Raw genomic sequence first — 21565 nt, 5'->3', positions numbered from 1 at the left:
CATCAGAATAATTAATGATTAGCAGGACTCTTAACAGTGATTTGAAATTCTTTTCAAGTGTATTGAAGTCAATCCTAATTTAAATGTAAGACACAAACACTAAAGTCATTGCCCCTATTTTTTTAATTCCTGCTATCTATAATAATAAAAGGGTAATATGCTAATCAGACCAGACATCTTCTGGACGTCATTCCAGACATCCTTCCTGACGAAGCCGGGGCCGGAAGGAAGCCAGCCTGGGTCTCAGGTGCCTGCAGGTGGCCCAAGGGAAGCCAGCCCGGGCCCCAGTGCTTGCTGGTGGCCGGAGGAGGGAAGCCACGTCCTGGGTGCCTGCCGGTGGCCAGAGGAATGAAGCCCGGGTCCCGGGTCCCAGGTGCCAGAGGGAAGCTGGTGCCGACAGCTGGGGGAGGGAAGGCCTACTCTTGCATGATTTTTCATGCATCGGGCCTCTAGTTTTAAATAAAACCATACATTAGCATATCTCTCTTTTAGTGGCCACTTTATAGACCCTATTTTTTTTTGTATAATTAGCATACATGGTATTACTATCAATTTACTTCTCTATGTCAATATTATGTACAAATAAATGCATTGTATGAACCAAGTACATATTTTAAATATCAAGATTTTTCAAAATATCTGACTCTGAAAGTGAGACAAAAATATAGAACATGCAGAGAGTAGAGCCAATTGTCAAAATGAAATCTGATGAGAGGCAAAGAGCCCAATATCCAGAATTAGCTCAGGAACATGGACTACGTCAGAAGGGATTTTTCATTAAGACACTGAACAAGCATATTTCTACAGAAGCATCTTGTCCTCATCTTCTTTCTTCTCAACTAACCAACAATCAGACTGGAATCAGTGGGAGCATGCTTGGCTAAGAGGCGTTCTAACACGGAGTCTACTCTAACAGACGAGGACACAAAGGGCAAGGTCAGAAGGCAGGCCAAATCTGACAGGAGTTTCTGAAATGATGTTTCCATTTTTGACCTTAGCTAGGTACAGTCGTATTAATCAGGTACATTTGGCCTATTTTATATCTTGTAAATGACTAAAGAATTAATCAATTAATTAGCCAAAGTGGAGGGAGCCTTCATAGCTGAAGTGCTAAAGAACACTTGGTCTTTAAAGAGGTTAATTAGGTGGTTAAATTTTTGAATTCTTGTCTGGATTTTAAACTTTGAAGTTAACGTGTCTTCTCCCAGGTAGAATTTAGGCCAAGACATTAAATTCAAATGACTGTTTTCTACAAGGATATTCTTCGTATTTCCTTCATACATCTCCCACCATCTGTACTGCCAAGAGGCCATATATATGAATTATTTTTTATAGATATAATACACTAGGAGTCAGCCTCAGAGTTCTTACACCAGCACATCATCTCGATCAACACCATTTGTTTGCATGTCCCTGACTGAACTTTCAGATCTAAGCTGTTACTTAAATGCCTTAAAATAGGTGGATGATGAATAGCAAGTCATTTACATCTTGCTATTTCTTACAATGCAATGTCTTAGAGAGAATAATTTTGTGGCACCAATAACATCCCAGTCATTTCAAATAGTTAGGGCTATGCAGTCATTGCTTAAAAAATCCCATGAGCTCTGGCATCACTCAGGTGTTCAAAGTCCCGAGTTCACTGCTTGAAGTCTCTGCTACAATTTGACTCTGTAGACCCAGCCAATGGAAGCCGAATTAAAAAGCTTGGATCGTAACTAGTGGAAAGAATTCAAGCTAACTTTCACAAAATATTGGGGAACAGTGATAAAATAGCAAAGTATGGGTTTCCTTCCTCCCTTCCCCTCTAAGAAAGAATGATACATGCTTATTTGGACACCAAGTCTTTGTTATGTTGTTTGAATGACAGGCATAGATAAATTGATTTTTAATTTCCATAGATAAGTTGGAGAGAAGAGACCAACGAGGAGAGGGGTTGTAACAGGTAGTGTTTTGTTGAGCAAGAGGTGGGTGATTAAGAAGAGGAGAGGGTTGTACATGTCATTTGGCAGAAATGTCACTGTGTGTTGAAAAAGGCTCGTTGCCCTATTGATAACATTTTGTCTCCAACCTGCCTTCCCTAAAAACAAAAAACAAAACGAACAAAAAACTATTAAGCTTTTAAAATACTTCTCAAGGCTTTTGGAATCAGACTTGTTGCCAGAGGGGGTGTTTTACTTTGTTTGCTTATCTGTTTGCTTAGCACAACATAGTGAGCAAGCATTCTCTCAAAGGGGCGATTTTTTGCCCAAGTCCCTTGCCACACTTGGCTCAATCCCCTGAGGCGAAGGTCAGGTCCAGTTGCCCAAGTTGGCAGCTCCGGCTCTTTGGCTCTTCGCAGTGAGGGAAGAGTTAGGGGTGGGTGCACTGGCAGCCAAACAAAGTCCGATTTAAAGAAAAAGTACATGAAGTTTCTATTAGGAGAAAAGCTGAACTCAAGAGTGTTCATTCAATTTCATGGATCCAGAGTGAAAAGTGACAGAAGTTCATGGCCACCGTTATCCATCAAATGATTTGCAATTCAGGTTTTCAGCACTGTGCTTCAAAACTGCTCACCTAATCACCCACTTGCCACAACCGCTGACGGCTCAGAGAATGTTGCTCTTTACTCAGCATTTTCTGCGATATCCCAACCCTGGCTTTTATTTACCAAATCGCTTAAAACACTCACAATATCTATCAGTCCCAGGAGCTTCAGTTCACATGAGAGCACAGTTTCTGACTAGACATTTCAAAATAGTCACGAGACTCTAGTTTTTTGTTTTGAGTTTTGCTTTCCCCTGTGAGCCATATTCTATATACTTAAGGGCTTTTCACCCACCAATGGCTGAAAATGTTTCAAAAGCTTTTAAGTAGTGAAATATCCTATTAAAATCTACCCAATAGGTAAAATTTCCCTTAATTGAAAACTCAGGGAACACCTGCACATTGCTCATTTTGCTCTTGGCGAAATCTACAGGTGTAGATTTACCAATAAACCATGTAACTGGAAAATTTTAAATATCACTTTGTGGGTGGTATCTTTGCTTTTTATAGCCCATGGCGAATATAGTTTAAAATTCTTTCTTTTAAATGACACAATCTCTTCCAAAATTGGCCGTTGACTGACCAACTCCATGAGACTGAGAGAAGGAATCTAGAAATAGAAATATTTCAAAATACTGAACTGAAAAAGATAAATTAGGCATAACCAGTTTACTTGACCTTGTAATCTTTATCCTTTTCTTCTTAATTCTGTATTTAGAATTTAAGGAAACTTCCTGTCTGTGCAATATTTGGAATGCAAGAATATAAATAGTGATGGCTTTTTCTATTTCAAGGATAAATACATATGTCCATACCTTGTTCAAGAACTATACTTCAGGTCCAGTTGTGACAGTCTTAGAACTAAACAATAATAAACATCTCCATCACACACGTATGATTGTGGGTTGCTGGCTCTGTGTGAGGCCTTGTTCCAAGTACTTTAAGTATATTAACTCATTCTACCATCGAGCAATCCTAGGAGACAGTCACATCGCCCTCACATTTCAGACAGGAAACTGAAGCACAGAGAAGGTAAGAAAACTGCCCAAGGACACGGGCTATTAAAAGCCAATATGGGATTCCCACATAGGCAGCCTGGCCTGAGGTGCACCCAGCCACTATCCAACAGCAATGTGCAATTAGGTCAAAGCAATTACTTCTGAAAACCATTTTGAGAGTCATTCTTTCACAGAAATCACATAATTTGGTTCTACTTACATTTATTAACCCACATCCCCAGATTGTTCTTTATAAACCAGTGGATTCTAAAAACCCTCCCATGAAGGTCAGAAGAGCCGCTTCAGAAGGCCACGACAACTAATTCGTGGCCCTTTCAAGTGGTCCAATGTGGTCACTATCATTTCTAGCCGCCCAGACTTGAGGCTGGTGGCTACACCCACATCCGAGTGACCCCTCATCCCAGCACACGGCTACAGTGTGAAGTTTGTCATGGTAAATTTTCTACTTTACTTAGCAAAGGTTGTAGCTGGTTTGAGGTACTGAACCTGGAGTGGGCGTATCAGAAAAGGGTAACAGAAGAAAGATGAACTTAAAGTGGCAGTAAGCGCTGAGCACCCATGGCCAGCACTCCCTTCTACTCATGGCCGGCACTCCCTTCTACTCTCGAGTTCCCGATCAGTAGACGAAAACAAAACAAAACAGTCTTCTGTTTGTAGCAAAATCACTTAACATCTGCTTATATGGAAACAGTATCATAAATAAGAAATTATAAGGATTATTTTAATTGATTAAAGAATAATAAAAACAATTTAAAAATAGGTAAACAAGTTCAATTTCTCATTAGGCCCAGGTATTAGGCTTTCTTAAATAGCTCCTTTCTTATTTATATATATAAATGGCTAATACGCAAAGTGCCCCCTCAGGAGTTCGACCAGGAGACCAGGAGTTCGATTGCTCGCTATGACGTGCGCTGACCACCAAAGGGTGGCATGGAATGAAGGAAGGCTCTGGCCGGCAGCCGGCAGCCAGAAGGAAGGCCCCAGCCAGGCCTAGGGATTCTACCTGTGCACAAATTTCATGCACCAGTTCTCTAGCTTTCTTATAAGACAGGATTAAAATACAGTGTAATGGCATATAGTATAGTACTTGAGCTATGAATTTGCTTCTTTCTAGCTGAATAGGCCAGAGGATCCCAGAGCTTCCATTTCTATATCTAAGAAGGCATGACAGTATCTGCCCATCGATGGTTATACAGAGTTAAAGAATAAGTTTGTAAGTGCTTGACACAGTGTCTGACATATAAAAAGTAAAAGTTAACATGAACACTGGTCATTATTTTAGGGTAATTTATCTATAAAATAACACTGTAGCATAAATCAAGAAGTTCTATTATAATTACCCAACAAACCCCCAAACTCATCTGTTTGTTGATGATCTATGCACTCAACCTCTAACTCTAGGCAATACTTGCCTACCTCTTTCCATAACAGAATGACTCCAACAAGAACAATATTGTTGTGACAGTTTTATGTCAACATATTAAACTGAAAACCTCATTCAATTTTCTCCAAGTCAATTCACGGATATTTTGATTCACATAGAAATAATACCTTACACATTACTTTTATAGATTTATAATACATATTCCTTTAGAAAGCATTTTCATGACAACTCTTTGAGCAAAGGATAGTCCGCACAATTGTTCACATTTTGCAAGCCTAGAAAAGAAGCACAGCCTACATACTTTCCCCAGAGTCACTAACTAGAGTTAGTGGCTGGGTGAAACTAGAATTCTGGTTTCCTCATATCCGGGCCATTGTAAGATTCCTCACTTTTGTCTTCACTCAGTGGAAACTTAGATTTCTTTTAACCTCTTTCGTTAGAAATCTTAGTACATTATTTCTTACAGGGGCTTAGAAATAGGTGCAGCAAGATGGGCTTTCCAAAGGCCCTCTCAGTTAATGAGGATGAGTTATCCACTTTTGTCCTTTGGGGGTAAGTGGGACACTCATATGCTACACATTTTCTTGTGACATGACTTTCAACACTGGGATTGTACTGCTGCTGTCTCTATGATGTCATTATCTAAAATTACTCAAGAAAAGAGAAATTCCATATTTTACCAGTAGATGGTGCTAAGAGAAGTTTAAAGAAAATAGTCTCAAGTTATTGATGCAATGAATCACAGGATTTGATCAGGGTTTACTATGAAGTAGACTCTATGCTTCTTTCCCAGACAGAATTACACCCAACCCATCATCAAAGAGCAAAACATCTCCCATAGATACCCTATTCATTCGGTTCATTGTACTTCTGCCAACTTCAACGATAAATGAAGGAGTCCAAGATTCTATTTAGGGACATGAATATGTTTCACTTTGTTTATAGCTTGCTGCAACTCTCATTTTGGGGCTTTATCAATGTATTGTTCAATAGAATGTGTTATATTGGAAGACACTAAATGCCTAATAAATTATGTTATTAATTACTAGAGGCCCGATGCATGACACTCATGCACTTTATGATGTTGTGTGCATTGCAGTTAATGCATCACTTTCGTGGGCTTTTATTTTCTGATACTGATGATATTCTGTAAATCTAAAGTCAGGTCATGGCCCCGAACGTCCATGAAAATGAATGAACGAAGCCTTGGGCACCACAAGCTTTACTAACACTTTGTCTGTCTTAACACTTTTAAGTTTTTTGTTGTTGCTACCACTAGAAGGAGACTGGGAGAGAGATTATCTTTCAATTCAACATTGTATATCCCCAACACTGAATATTCACTATATATAGTATATCCCTACATATAATAGGGATTTTTAAATGCATAAAAAACTAATTGAAGTTCTACTGGCTTCCCTCACAAAACAAAACAAGCCTGTCAGTTTCAGAATGAATTTCCACCACTTCAGCAGCTAAATCCTAGAACCTGAATTTGTTGCATACCCTTCTTGACCCAGCTCTCGTAATTCTCAAGTTGTGCAGCCCCCAGTGGCTTAAAAGTAAAGAGTCTGGCTCCTTCTGTAAGAACATTTTCATCTACAGTATTTTGTAGTAAGATACATTTTTTAGGTATCTTAGCAACACTTCAGAGGCACTGCTAATATTTCTGTTGCAAAAACAGTAGCTCAGAAAGAAATGAAGTGGGGGAAATATCAGAATCACTGTTTAAATGATGCATTTGTTGAAGAAAATGCAAAAAAATACAGTATAGTTTATTTTGGCAGGCTAAAGTCTGTGTCATGGAATGTGTCTAACGTAGATGAATAGACTATTGGTTAATAGATGCAGGCTGGGTACACAGGACAATCAAATTAATGAAGTACAAATATAGTTTATGAATTTATTATTATTTAATGCAAATAAAAGGTCTTATTATGTAATCCAGTTTCATTGTTTAAAGTTCTTCATGTTTTAACAAGTTGTTTGGGCATTATTTAGATGCAATGCTATTTGCCTTTGTTTATCATTGAAATAAGTCAACCAGGGGTTTCTTGAAGAGAGTTAGACAACAAAAGTGCCTATCACTCTTATCAACTCTTCCTTTATGGTCTGTTGAAATTCAGAATTAATAACCAGAATCACAGAGTATAAATTTGCTGTACAATGCTGCCCTTAGTGTGTAAGATTGTTTGGCACAAGATAACAAACTCTCCAAGTAAAATAAGTAAATGTAACTACATGATGGCATGAGGGACAGAGGTCATAATCCAGAGATGTCCAATTTTACCAAATCAGTTTAACTTTAAAAGATAAAGATCTTTCATATACATATATATATATATATATATATATATATATATATATATATATATATATATATATTTCAGAGAGGAAGGGAGAGGGAGAGATAGAAACATTAATGATGAGGGAGAATCATTGATCAGCTGCCTCCTGCACACTCCCCATTGGGGATCAAGCCTGCAACCCGGGCATGTGCCCTGACCAGGAATCGAACCATGACCTCCTGGGTCATAGGTCAACACTCAACCACTGAGCCACACCAACTAGGTAAAGGTCATGACCTTTTAAACTTGCCCTACCAAAGAGCAGAGGGATGAATGAGCTCCTTCAGCTAGTCAATGAACTACCAAAATATTTTCTGGAAAATGCACTTGCTGTCCCTTTCAAACTGGTCTGATGCCAAATGTGCAAAGTGTAAAGCCCTGAGCGACACAAGAGCAAGAGACAGTTTTGGGTCAGTGACATTGGTCTAGCTTCTCCCAAAGACAAGAAAAGTGAGTCTCCTAAAGCTCGCACTCCCCCACATATCCCAGTGCTCCCAGCCACCACTGACCTTCCCGCTCATCTCCCAGTGACCAGCCATGAAGTATGCCAGGCACACTGACAGGCTTGCATCTCACTTTTGAAAACATGCCAAGTGGAAGGAAGAACTATATAGTTTCCAGTGAACAGGCTACAGCAAGCAGAATATATTTTTCCCATTTTCAAAAAAATGAAGCAAGGCTACTATTTCCCCAAAATCTTCATTTGATTTTGGCTGTGAGTAGTTAATTTAGAGATTTATGGTTCACAGGGACAGCGGTGAATTTCATGACTAGGTCAGACAGTGTAAGTGACCACCTCATTTGCATGATTCAACAGTTTCCATGTAGTTCTGTTCTGACTGGTCTGCAGTGTTGTTAAAATTTTTATCAATAGAATTATTATTTGGGTTGAAGTAAGTCCTATAGGAAAAAAAATGTACATTTGAGAGAGGAAGATCAGCCCTTATTAACTTATCTTATTTAACTAGCTCTGTCGAGCAGAGGCAGGGTCTGAGAACATGTGAGAATGGGGGTTCAAGGTAGGAAGTGAAAACCAAGCTTGGCCCAGAAAAGCAAATCCATGTACAGACCAGCAGAAGGACACTTGGGTAATCAGTGTATAGTATCGAGCTCTTGGTGCTGAAAACAAGGAAAGATAAATATATCCTTACGTTAAAATGATCTGTGGGTGGGGTGAAGCTAGTTCTGCTTAAGAATTTCATGGGCTGTATCATAACCAATCAATAAGTATTTATCAAACACCTGGAATAATAGACACCTGTTGTCTTCATCTGTATAATATCTCTCCCTTTGGGGATCTGTTTTTCCCTCTCCATATGGATTGGATGGGACTGCCCATGACAGTCCCCTGCCTCTTCCACCCATCCCTGGCTATTATGGGTTGGTTTGTGTGCCCTCAAAATTCATATGTTGAAATCCTAACCACCCAGTGACTCAGAATGGGAGTGTATTTAGAGAAAAGGTCTTTAAAAAGATTATTAAGTTGAGGTCACTATGATTAATTTAAAATGGGATCCAAATGAGGTCATTAGAGTAAAGGCAGGAAGATAAGATGGTGATAAAGTGAAGAGACAGTGAAGGGAGGAGCTCAGATTGAGGAAAAAATGGAAGACCAGGGATAAATGCCTAAGCCTATGGGGTGGGGAAGGGGAAGGGGGTCTTAAATGCCACCCTGAGGAGTTTGGCTGAGTGAAGTGATTAAGAAAATTGGCTCCAGAGTCAGACTGCCTATGTCCAGATAGCACTTGTCAGACATGGGGTCCTGGAAAGTCACCTCACGTGGCCACTGAATAAAATAGGAATAATATTAATATCTCCTTTATGGAGATACTGTGAGTGCTAAGCAAATTAATATATGTATGCATATATTTATACTAGTGGCCCAGTGCACAAAATTCATGCACGGGGGGCGGGTGTGTCCCTCAGCCTGGCCTGCACCATCTCCAATCTGGGACCCCTCAGGAAATGTCAGACATCCCTCTCGCAATCCTGGACCGCTGGCTCCTAACTGCTCACCTGCCTGCCTGCCCGATCACCCCTAACCACCCTGCCTGCTGGCCTGATTACCCCCAATGACCCTCTCCTGCCAGACTCATGGCCCCCAATTGCCCTTCCCTGCTGGCCTCATGGCCTTCAACTGCCCTACCTGGCCAGTCTCCCAGTCAAAATTAGCATATTACCCTTTTATTAGTATAAATATATTTAAAATATATTAATATACATTTTACACAGATATTGTATAAATAGGCATGATATATAATACAAAATATATTTTTATTTTTAACTCAACCATATGGTGTGAATATTTTTCTATCCCAATAAAAGTAGATCTCCATCTATTTTAATGTCTTCATGGTTTTTTACTGATAAATATGCCACACTTGAATTGCATAATATTTTAGTATGTAAAACTTGTACATGAATAGGAAAGGTATGGAAAATTGTGTGATTTCACTAAATTTAAATTTTTTCTTTCTTTTTGTTTATTTGAATTTTCAATTCTGTTTATAATGAATGTATATTATTGGTGTAATAAAGGCATACTAAAAAGGAAAGGTAAAAGAAGTTTTAGAAATGCATGTTGAATCATTTTTAAAATTTGATTTCTATTTTCATTAACTTCCTTCTCATGAGTGGCCAAAGATTTAACCAGGATACAGGAAGGAAGAAATGTGTCCTTGTCCAACAATTTGACTTTTCTGAGACCTACAGTTGTTGAATAACAAATTAGCTTCCATTTCCTGGTGTCTAACTTATCTCCCAACTGGGCTGGCTAAAACTGTTGGGAGACAATCTTTTACAGATCACAACCAAACCATTAACACACTCTGCTGGCTTTTCTTGTGAAATAAAGTCTACTCTTCTCTACTTATACTGAACTGAACAGAGCATTAAGAACTACAATTTGGCCCTAACTGGTTTGGCTCACTGGTTAGAGGTCGGCCTGCGGACTGAAGGGTCCCAGGTTCAATTCTGGTCAAGGGCATGTACCTTGGTTGCGGGCACATCCCCAGTAGTGGGTGTGCAGGAGGCAGCTGATCAACGTTTCTCTCTCATCGATGTTTCTAACTCTCTATCCCTCTCCCTTCCTCTCTGTAAAAAATCAATAAAATATATTTTTTAAAAAAAAGAAAAAAAGAACTACAATTTGCCCTAACTGGTTTGGCTCAGTGGATAGGATGTTGGCCTATGGACCAAAGGGTCCTGGGTTTGATTCTGGTCAAGGGCACGAATCTTATTTGCAGGTTCCTCCCTGGCCAGGGCTAGGCTTGTGCAGGAGGCAATTGCAAGAGGCAATCGATGTGTAAACACATCGATGTTTCTCTCTGTCTTTCCCTCTCTCTTCCACTGTCCTTAAAAATCAGTGGGAAAATATCCTCAAGCGAGGATAACAACAACAACAACAACAAGAATTAAAATTTACTTCCGTCGGCCTTAGAATGGAAATCCCTCCTATATTCTTCCATGATGTGAGTGCTAGGAGCAGTTCTTACATTTTCTTATATGCATTTTAGAGGAAAATTAGGAGAGGCTGCTTCGTGTGCCGCTGGCCAGTTGTGTTGTTGGTGGAGGTTGGGCTGACAATTGCAGGAGTAGTTTGATTCTTTCCATTTTAGCAAGTGAGGAAAAATATCCTTGGAATTGAATGCAATCTTGTGTGATTTTCTCCCGTGTTTGTTGTATGGAGCAGAGAAATAAGATTGTGGGATGTTTTTCTATAAACGTTTTTAAGGGATGGTGTGGAAGAAAAATATGAATAGTGGAGGTGCTTTTATGGAAACCCTTCAAGTGGCAGACTAAATGGTCCAGGTTTCATAGGAAAGAAATTATGATAAAAAATGTCTGACAGATGTGGAGGAAGTAGCAGATTTAAGAATACCAAAAGTGACATTTGAGATTCATGGCTCAGTAACATTGAAGGAGTGAAAAGGCCAGAGAGGCTGTGATTATAAAGTGGTGAAATAGTTCAAGCTTTCAAAGATGAAGTAGCTCTCTGTGGTGTAAGTTCCTGAGCAAGGCTATAGAAATGGGAGGCTGAAGCTGATGAGAAAGGAAGGTAGCAGTTTGATGAGATCCGATAAGGGATTAATCTCCAAAATTTACGGGGAACTCATACAATTTAACAAAAGGAAGATAAACGATCCAATTAAAAAATGGGCAAAGGACCTCAATAGACACTTCTCCAAAATGGACATACAGAAGGCCAAACAGCATATGAAAAAGTGCTCAAAGTCACTGATCATCTGAGAGATGCAAATCAAAATGTCAATGAAGTACCACCTCACATCTGTAAGAATGGCTATCATCAACAAATCAACAAATGACAAGCAAGGATGTGGAGAAAAGGGAACTCTCATGCACTGCTGGTGGGAATGCAGACTGGTGCAGCCACTATGGAAACAGTATGGAGTTTCCTCAGAAAATTAAAAATGGAACTGCCATTTGACCCAGTGATCCCATTTCTAGGAATATATCCCAAGAACTCAGAAACACCCATCAGAAAGAATAAATGCACCCCTATGTTCATAGCAGCACAATTCACCATAGCTAAGATTTGGAAACAGCCTAAGTGCCCATCAGCAGATGAATGGATTAAAAAACTGTGGTGCATCTACACAATGGAATACTATGCAACTGTGAAAGAGAAGGAACTCTTACCATTTGCAACAGCATGGATGGATCTAGAGGACATTCTGCTAAGCGAAATAAGCCAGTCAAAGGAAGATAAGTAACACATGATCTCACTCATATGTGGAATCTAATGACCAACATAAACTGATGAACAAAAATAGACCCAGAAACATAGAAGCATTGAATAGACTGTCAAACCTCAGAGGGAAGGCAAGGGAGGGTGGAGGGGGTGGGGAAGAGATCAACCAATGAAATCATATGCATATATCCATAACCCAAGGACACAGACAGTGGGTGGTGAAAACTTGGAGGATGAGGGGAGAGAGGAGGCAATGGGGGAAAAGGGGACATATGTAAATACTTTCAACAATAAAGATTTATTTAAGATAAAATAAAAAAAACTTTAAAAAAGCTGTGAGTTAGGATGATAAAAGGGTCATGTGAATAAATATCATTTTGACAAGAATGATGGTAGATTTGAAGTCAAGAGGAAGATGTTAACCCAGGTGATAATTTTCTTATTAATTATGTTGAATAATCAAGATGTTGGTAGATAATAGTAAGAAGGAGAAGCAAAGAGATGCTGACTATACCCCAACTCTAGAGATTAAGGTTTTTGTGGAAAACCCAGCTTCATTGTTCTCAGGGGTTAACAAAAGTCATTATTTCATGAGAAAAATCAAAATCAAAGCTGGAGTTTCCAGCTCTGGCTGGGAGACTCAGCTGGTTGGAGCATCATTCCATAGCATAGACCAAAAAAGTCCCGATTTGATTCCCATGAGGGCACATACCTGGGCTGTGGGTTCCATCCCTAGTCAGGACACCTACAGGATATTTCTCACATTGATGTTTCTCTCTCTCTCTCTCTCTCTCTCTCTCTCTCTCTCTCTCTTTCTCTCTCTCTCTCTCTGATTAAAAATCAATTTTAAAAAAGAAAACAGCTAGAGTTACCAAGGATTTAGGGAAATGCAAAGATATGCTAAGAGAAGGAGCATAGAACAAGAAAGGAAGTGGTATGAGAGAATGTTGAGTTGGACTAGGCTGGTCATGGTAGAGATGGAGACAAGTAGACAGATAAGCTTTGGGAGTGACTTGCTGTTGAACTGAATGGGAGTTTAAATGCACTCCCAGAAATTCTACCAATTAGGAATTCACTGGGTTTGCAAGCTTCTCTTATAAAAATTCAAATACATCTAAGAGGCTTATGACCCTGGTGAGGGTGTAATTTAGTCTGCATTAGTTCCATCAGCTTACTTTTACCATCACCTAGCTGAAGTCAGTCATACTTAAAGAGCTGAGAGTTTTGCTTGGGGAGAAGCATGTTTTGCATAAAGGATATAATTGTGTATAAGACAGGACATGAAGTCTTGGGAAAGACAGAGGCCTGAAAGAGCTTACAGGAGACGCAGAGATGGTGGCAGCATTTGAGAGCACAGAGAACAGGCAAGCTGGCCTCTGAAATTTGCCTGATTGCTTCTTAGAGATACGCACCTAATTTTCTTTAAAACTGAGAATGTCTCATTTCTTATAGTCTTGTTTGAAAAAAAAAAAAAACATTCCACCAATTTATAGCAGAGGAAAGGAAATAAATAAAAGCATTAAAAGCATTGACGCCTTAGCCGGTTTGGCTCAGTAGATGTGGACTAAAGGGTCCCAGGTTTGATTCCAGTCAAGGGCACATGCCAGGCTTGTGGGCTCCATCCCCAGGAGGGGGCATACAGGAAGCAGCTGATCAATGATTCTCATCACTGACGTTTCTCTCTCTCTCCCTCTCCCTTCCTCTCTGAAATCAATAAAGATATATATATATATTTTTAAAGCATTAACAATTTCCATGTTGTCTTGTTTAAATTCAAGGCAGGCTATCTGATTCTGTAACAATGTTTTACTGATATCATATGATAAAAAGGAATTTTAAAATCTAAAATATTAAAAACAATCATCAGTGCCATGCCAGATAAATAAATATTATTGATCAATGTTTAAAAATAATTTCAATTATGTTATTTTAAAGATTTGTTTTATCTTTGGTAGTAAATATCTATAATTTTTTAAACTCCAGTCTTGTTTAGATACAACAAAAGGTATTACATTTTATTTATTGTTTTATTTTTTCTTTAGGTGCTCACAATCTTATTAAAAAATAATGACACAGATCCTAAAATGTTCCAAATGCTACCTTTTGGGTGCAATTTTGGGTACATTTCAAACGTCATGTGTCAGGCACTGCTCAGAGCTCAGATAACACTACTGGGAAGAATGAGTAATTGCCAAAAACTTTGGCTCACTCCTAACCCTGACTTCTTGGATGGTGATCCTGCATTAAAAAAAAAAAAAAAAAAAAAAAAAACAACTCACACATGAAATAAAACAATTCTCTGATGTTTTGTTTTGTACTTATATTTCAAATATGGAAAAGAAATTCTTCTTATAAAAAAAACACAAACAGTAAAAAGCAACAACAAAAAAAAACCATTAGCAACAAGTTTGGGCTGATAAAAAAAAATTAGGCAACTTTTTTTCTTAAGCAAAGCACTAAATGGCAAGATAAAAATGAATCAGTCCGTAAGCCCACAGAAACTCCATGGGTTTGTGCCTTTGGGTGTGAATCACCAGTCTAATGGCAGGTACACTCTGTGTAGCTTCGGGATGGAACAGACGGTGCGTCTCCCCCGCTGTCGTCAAGCTTCCCTTTGCATCTGGCCCAAACTCCGTGTGTCCTGCCGCCCATGGAGGGTCCCAGCTGTGCTTAACCGGTACGATCAGCCATCCTTTCTTAGCATCCTTGATTCCCTCTGCCGCCTAAGCTAAAATCTGGGACAACGCATCCGTGTGGGGAAAGGCACTGGGGAACCTCAGAATTATTGATCATTGCCAAACACTGTGTTTTTATAGATAAGAGACACGAAGCACAACCAGGCTGGAAATCGGGCTCAGAATTGCCCATTTATTAGGCCTCAGAGTGAAGCTTCTCAGGTAATATCTTAAATTGTGGAGAGACGCTTCTCCATGTACCTGTCACATTTCTGCACATTTTGCAAACAGAGGCACGGACCACCTTTGCTCTGGACTATCTTTTCAAAGACACCTAGATAGCAGATAGCTTTGAACTATAAAGATCGTGTCTCCCTCCCGCGCAAAGAGAAGGTTTTGTCCAATATAACAGAACTAATGTCTCCCTTTGGGGCAGAGGGCAGGCATGCTCGCTGCCCGTTACCGAGCAGGCAAACTCCCTCAGCTAGGCGCTCCTCTCTTCAACCACAAACCACTAAGTTTACAAGTGTCAGCTGTCTTCTTCACATCGCCCGATGGGGACCGGGCTCAGTGAACCGGGACACATGCTGATAGCCTGACCGCAGCCACTGCTGTAAATTATAGCGTCATTTTTCTCTGAGTCAGGAGCCTCCTGTCTCCTGCCAGCACTCCTGACTTGTGAGCTTGGAAGGGAGAAGAAATCTCAGATCCTTCATACTTTTTGACAGAAACCTAAAATTTTAGTGATAGTAACTCATATAAAAAGAAAAATAATACTAAGCACTAAGAGGCCTGTTGCTTGATTTTTCAAATCTAGGGTGATTCAGTTACCATTTTTTAAGCATTATGTGTTAGGGATACTATGTAATATTTTATACTCTTCAAATCAAATTATTACACACATGTTACTTTATTTTTAAAATTTCATTTATGAAATGATTACATTATCCTCACCCAACAACAACCTGAAGTTAAGTCACATAGCTAATAGGTGGCAGAGCTAAAATCTCTGGTTTCAAAATTTTGTTTTGCCTTCCTCCAAATAAAACACAGCTAAAAATGGCATGGGCCATTTCAGTTTTAAATGAAATGGCTAAAGTGTGTCATATTGTGTTTAGTTTTGACAGTCTTACCTTTTTAATAGGACTACTGTAGATGTTTAGGCGCTGACATGTTGCTATCTAATATGCATTCAATATTAAATATTCAGTATTCGGAACAGATACAATGTCATTAATACTGAGTTTACATTATATACTATATAGTCACAGAAAAAGTCTACCACAAAAGCTGCTCTTTATAAAGTTTAAATCATACAACCATATTCTTTTAAAGCTACACAGCTAAGAAAACATGACAGGAGAAATAATTCCATTTAAAAAGCTATATATCCCATAAACTATCTTGTTAGTCATGAAGATAAATAGAAAATAACACACTAGACAGAGTGGGGAAAGGACATATATCGAGAACTTACAAATGTTCTTAAGAATAAAAAATGTTTGCCCAGCCTGTGTGGCTCAGTGGTTGAGCGTCTACCTATGAACCAGGGGGTCGTGGTTTGATTCCCCATCAGGGCACATACCCGAGTTGCGGGCTCGATCCCTAGTGTGAGGTATGTGCAGGAGGCAGCCCATCAATGATTATTTCTATCCCATCATTGGTATTTCTATCTCTTTCTCCCTCTCTCTTCCTCTCTGAAATCAATAAAAAAATATTTTAAAAAAAGAATAAAAAATGTCTAAAGCAAAAGAGGAAAACGTCTTAATTTTATGAAAGCAAAAAAATATATAAACTTATAAACTGGTAATCCATTTCTGGCTATATATGCACTTTCATCCCTATGATTCTATGTTGCTAATTCTAACACTAAAGAAACGTAATGTTCTGAGTCAACCATTTTGAAATGTAAATAGCAAAAACAACAAAACCTTAAAAATCTGTAGGCATTTTTCAAAATGCAAACAATATTTTTTCAAATTGCTTTAACTGTATTTCAAAATTTATTAGTAATGTATTAATGGAAGTAATTATTTTACTTATGCGTCACATTACTTAAAAAAAAATAAAGAAACTATCCAGCGGATGTTTACAAAAACAAAACAAATTTAGAGACTATGGAGTCAGTTATAATTGTGATTTAAGAGAGTAACTACAGAACCAAGTTTATGTAGCTCTCATTTATTCTAGACAAGTATCTTAAATTAAAAGCTTAAGTGCTGATGCACTTTAATTTATTTTAATCCTTGGTGTATAACAGTAGTAGTATAAGTGGGACATACCAATGCGGTTAATGTTTGGTGTGAAAGCAGAAACCCCATGGAAGAGGCGATGGGCTAAGCAGTGGTCAGCAAACTGCGGCTCGCGAGCCACATGCAGCTCTTTGGCCCCTTGAGTGTGGCTCTTCCACAACATACCGACTTCTGTGCATGGGCCATGAAGTTTCAATCGCAGTGTTCGTGCGCACCTGCACATGGTATTTTGTGGAAGAGCCACACTCAAGGGGCCAAAGAGCCGCATGTGGCTCGCGAGCCGCAGTTTGCCGACCACTGGGTTAAGGTATTATTTTTCTGATTCCATTTGGACAAAAATTAATTTTAAAATAATTAAAGCTATGTAGGTCTAAATTTTAATTATATAATAAAATACTTTCTAGGGGCATAGCCATTAAACATTAAATGGATTTTAAACAAGAAATATGAAGAACACTTTCATTGATGAGCTTTATAGGAGACTATAATTTCATCTATGAAGACATATAACATCTGATGTTATTTTCCCACTCAGGGAATCTATGAGAAAATGATATGGTGATTTTCATCCTACATTTCTAATGTTGTCAAGACATAGAATTTACTCAGTCAGCATCTTGTCTTAAACACACAAATTGAGAAGATTTCAAAAAGAAGAAACACATTAATCGTGAAGGCACTTTTTTTTAATTTCAAGTTTTATATAATTAAGAAGTACTATAATAATTGCTTTTAATATAAAGAAGAAAATGTATCAAAAGAAAACATATATGAAGAAAAGGAATATTTATCTAGAAAGAAAGAAGGCAAAACTGAAAGAAAGAATATTAATGTTACACTTGCATTACTTATTATAGAGGTCTTTCCATTGGTAAAACCTTGTGGATTCTGGAAGATTTATGATCGTGAAATTGGTGGACAAAGGAGCTCATCTATCAGATGGTGTCTCCTACAATGCCTACATATTTCACATGTTTATGCATAAGGAAGCAAAGGAAAGCTTACCTGGAAATCTTTGAATTATTTGACATAAGCCTTCCTTTCTGCAAAGCTGATGCTGTATTTCTGGTAATATGTTTACCTGAAAGGAATGAAAAAGATTCTAGTGAGCTGGGCATTCATAAATGCTCGGGCAAAGGGAACGCCATCCACACCTGCCCTCAGCCTCTGCAAGTCAACATTTAGATCCAGAATAAAGATTGGTCTATTTGGTGACATAAAATTAAAACCTGACCCTTAGAAATCTTCAAAATATTTGGGAATACTTTTGAAAACCTTGATGTATTTCAAAGCCATGATATTTGCTAGAAATAAAGGGAATACTATGTCCTTATGGCAAACAGAGCAACACAAATAACTTCATAGTTTCTATTTAGCTTTGGCAAAAAAATCGTACTAAGCATAACATACCTCAAAGTAAGTCAACTACAGTGCAACGTTCCAAGGTCCCTCAGTGATTTCAATCACAGACAGTGGAAATTCAGTGCTAAAACTATTTCAAAACTCCATCCCTACTTTTCACTTCGTACTTCAGGGCATTATTGCTTCCAAATATAAAGCCCAGCTATCATAAAACTCTACTTTAACAAAAATTTCTTCTTAAAAAGCCTCATACATATGATCACAAATTCAAATATGTACTTTAACTTGAAAAGGTACAAACAAGCTAATTCTCTCCCTTCCTGAATTTACAGATTGGCTAGCTAGCTATTATCAACAAAATCTCAAAAATAATTCCAAATATGGTAAAGCCTTCTTAAAGCCAACAGAAAGATAAGTGTAAATTACTTTGAATATCCGATTCATTTTGAACAATTATCGGTTACTCTCAAAATAACTCACTCTACTAAAACACTGGAGTTTCTCTACTTGGTCTTGCTGGCGTGATTAGATGAGAGGAACGCAGTTGCAGTTGGAGAAAAGCGAGGGAACCAGGGACAAGGCTTGTGGTCCCACTTCTCCCACCCAACAGAATAACCTTGAGTCCATCACTTGGCTTCTCATCCTCCCTCTCTCAGTTTGTAAAATAAAGCAGTTAGACTAGAGCCTTGGGTCTTTAAGTTCCACTTCTGCTCTTAGATAGTATCAACCCAATAATTCAATCATAGTTCTAGTTTTGTTTTGTTTTGAAATGTATTTGTATTGACTTCAGAGAGGAGGGTGAGGGAGACAGAGATATAAACATCAATAATGAGAGAAAATCATTGATTGGCTGCCTCCTGCAGGCCCCCTACCAGGGACCATGCCCACAACCCCGCATGTACTCTTGACCAGAATAAAACCCAGAACACTTCAGTCCTCAGGCCAACACTCCATCCACTGAGCCAAACCAGCTAGGGCTTATTTTGTTTTTTAATGGATCATTAAAAAAAGCACCTTAAGCTTTGAAACAATGCATCAGTTATTCTCCAACCATCGCGATCCTGTTACCTCCTCTTCATTTATTCAGTAAAATGCAAACTTCAGCCCAGGTCATCTATGAATGAAGCCAGACTTCAGCAGAACCCACTCTGTGAAATCTCCACCAGCAACATTCCTAAATGCTCCATTTGAAAGTCTACAGAGATACCAAAATCTGAGCCGCTTATGTTCTTCTTGCACTGGGAACTGAGAAAAGGCTGTACATATAGTGCTTGATAGGCGTTAGGGATCTACATTTCTTAAACTCCAAATATGACAATTCAGAGACTAAATGTAGGGGAAAAGAAGGTTTCATAAAATCCTGAAGTTTTCCATTCAGAATTCCTAAAGCAGGCTGGAGGTCAGGGACAGAGCACTGCAAAAATATGGGAAATTCATACCAAATGTTTGAGGTTTTTTGGGGTTTTTTTCTTAAGCTAACATATAAAAGCATCTTTCAGATGTAAAAATGACTGGGCTGCTAGTGACTAAATAAAATCTTCACAATAGAAGGACCCAGGAAGAGAGCCAGCATTAGGGAAATGACATGAAAGACTATGTACTGGCACAGGTCCGGCTTCAGACCTTCTCCCACTGCTTGAAGGGCTCAGAGCAAATGTGCTGTCATTGCAAATGCTTAAAGCAGCGGTTCTCAACCTGTGGGTCGCAACCCCTTTGGCGGTCAAATGACCCTTTCACAGGGGTCACCTAAGACCATCCTGCATATCAGATATTTACATTACGATTCCTAACAGTAGCAACATTACAGTTATGAAGTAGCAATGAAAATAATTTTATGGTTGGGTCACAACATGAGGAACTGTATTTAAAGGGCCAGAAGGTTGAGAACCACTGGCTTAAAGCATCCTAGGTGCCATGGTCTGCTACAAACAGGATGGAACAGAAGCCTTGGTAACATGAGTTACAAAACTCATGGGCCAAAAAGCTTTGTGTAGATGCTGCAAAGACAGTGCACAGCGTGCACAGCCTTCACATAGAACGTACTTTGCTGCGTCTCATCAGAGAGATACTTGTCGTTTGAGGCCTTGGATCAGAAGGATGAGCTGACTCAGGGTCAACAAAGCACTTGCTTCAGAAACTCAGAGCCAAGCCAAGTAACTACTCACCCCTCCCGCCTTCGATTTTCCCAGCCCTCACCCAGTGACCTCTTCCCATGCTCTTTCCTCCAAAGTAAATCTTTGGAATTCAGAGTCACAGCAGATGACATACTCATGGTGACACGTGACACCAGAAACATCATCTCCATTCTAATCTGGAACTGAGCACCAAACTAAGCAGCTAAACTGAATGACTCAGCACAAAGAAATAAACATAGGGTCACACGGCTATGGCAAATCATCTACATGACACATATTTTAACTTTTTAATTGCTAAACCTAACAACGGTTTTCTGTATCTAGTGCTTTATATTCTTATTTTTTTAATGTACATCATAAAATTTATGATTTGCATCCCGGTATCAACAGGAACATCATCAAAGAAGTTTTTACTGGGTTAGCTAACTTTTATAAGATGAGCTTCTCCAGCTTCAGACTGCAATAAATATTTTTATCAGGCTTTATTTTGGGGGAAGCTCACCCACTGCCCCCACACATGCACACAACCTCCCCCATTATGAGCACCCCCCACCCTTCGAGTGGTGATTTTGTTACAATTGATCAATCTATATTGACACATCCTAATCACCCAAATAGTCATTTCTATACCCATTTTGTACTGGGTTTGAATGCTTTACAAATGTGTGTGTGTGTGTGTGTGTGTGTGTGTGTGTGTGTGTGTGTGTGTGTTTACAGACCGCTGTTCTGATATTTTCCTTAGCATAAAATCTTTCATATCTTTGAAAGAATTAGAATGAATATAAAATGATAATGACATTTGAGCCTGGGACATTCCTGAGATCAAATTGGGACAAAGGAAATGTGCATTTATATTTTTAAATATATTTTTATTGATTTCAGAGAGGAAAGGAGAGGAAGAGAGAGATAGAAACATCAATGCTGAGAGAGAATCACTGACTGGCTGCCTCCTGCACGCCCCCTACTGGGGATCAAGTCCTAGTGCCCTTGACCTGAATCAAACCCAGGACCCTTCAGTCCACAGGCTGACACTCTATCCACTGAGCCAAAGCGGCTAGGGTGGAAATGTGCATTTAAAAAGATTTCAATCTCAACATATCTTCTACAACGATAATCAGTGATAATCTGTATCTAAATTATTTTTATTACATAT

The 21565-nt window shown here is 38.8% G+C and overlaps 1 protein-coding gene across 7 annotated transcripts in view; it reads right to left on the bottom strand.

Moving 5' to 3' along the window:
- Window positions 1–21565, bottom strand: part of CPED1 (cadherin like and PC-esterase domain containing 1) — a 288374-nt gene that overhangs the window by 196472 nt on the left and 70337 nt on the right. For all 7 annotated transcript variants that reach the window (XM_059711653.1, XM_059711654.1, XM_059711656.1 and 4 more), the window contains one exon: window positions 17921–17996. In XM_059711653.1, the coding sequence (XP_059567636.1) occupies window positions 17921–17996 (76 nt within the window). The remainder of the gene's footprint in view (window positions 1–17920; window positions 17997–21565) is intronic.

The sequence above is a fragment of the Myotis daubentonii genome, chromosome 10, assembly GCF_963259705.1.
Source record: "Myotis daubentonii chromosome 10, mMyoDau2.1, whole genome shotgun sequence".
NCBI lineage: Eukaryota > Metazoa > Chordata > Mammalia > Chiroptera > Vespertilionidae > Myotis > Myotis daubentonii.
Note: the sequence above shows the minus strand (reverse complement) of the source record. Positions and strands in the feature narration are given on the sequence as shown.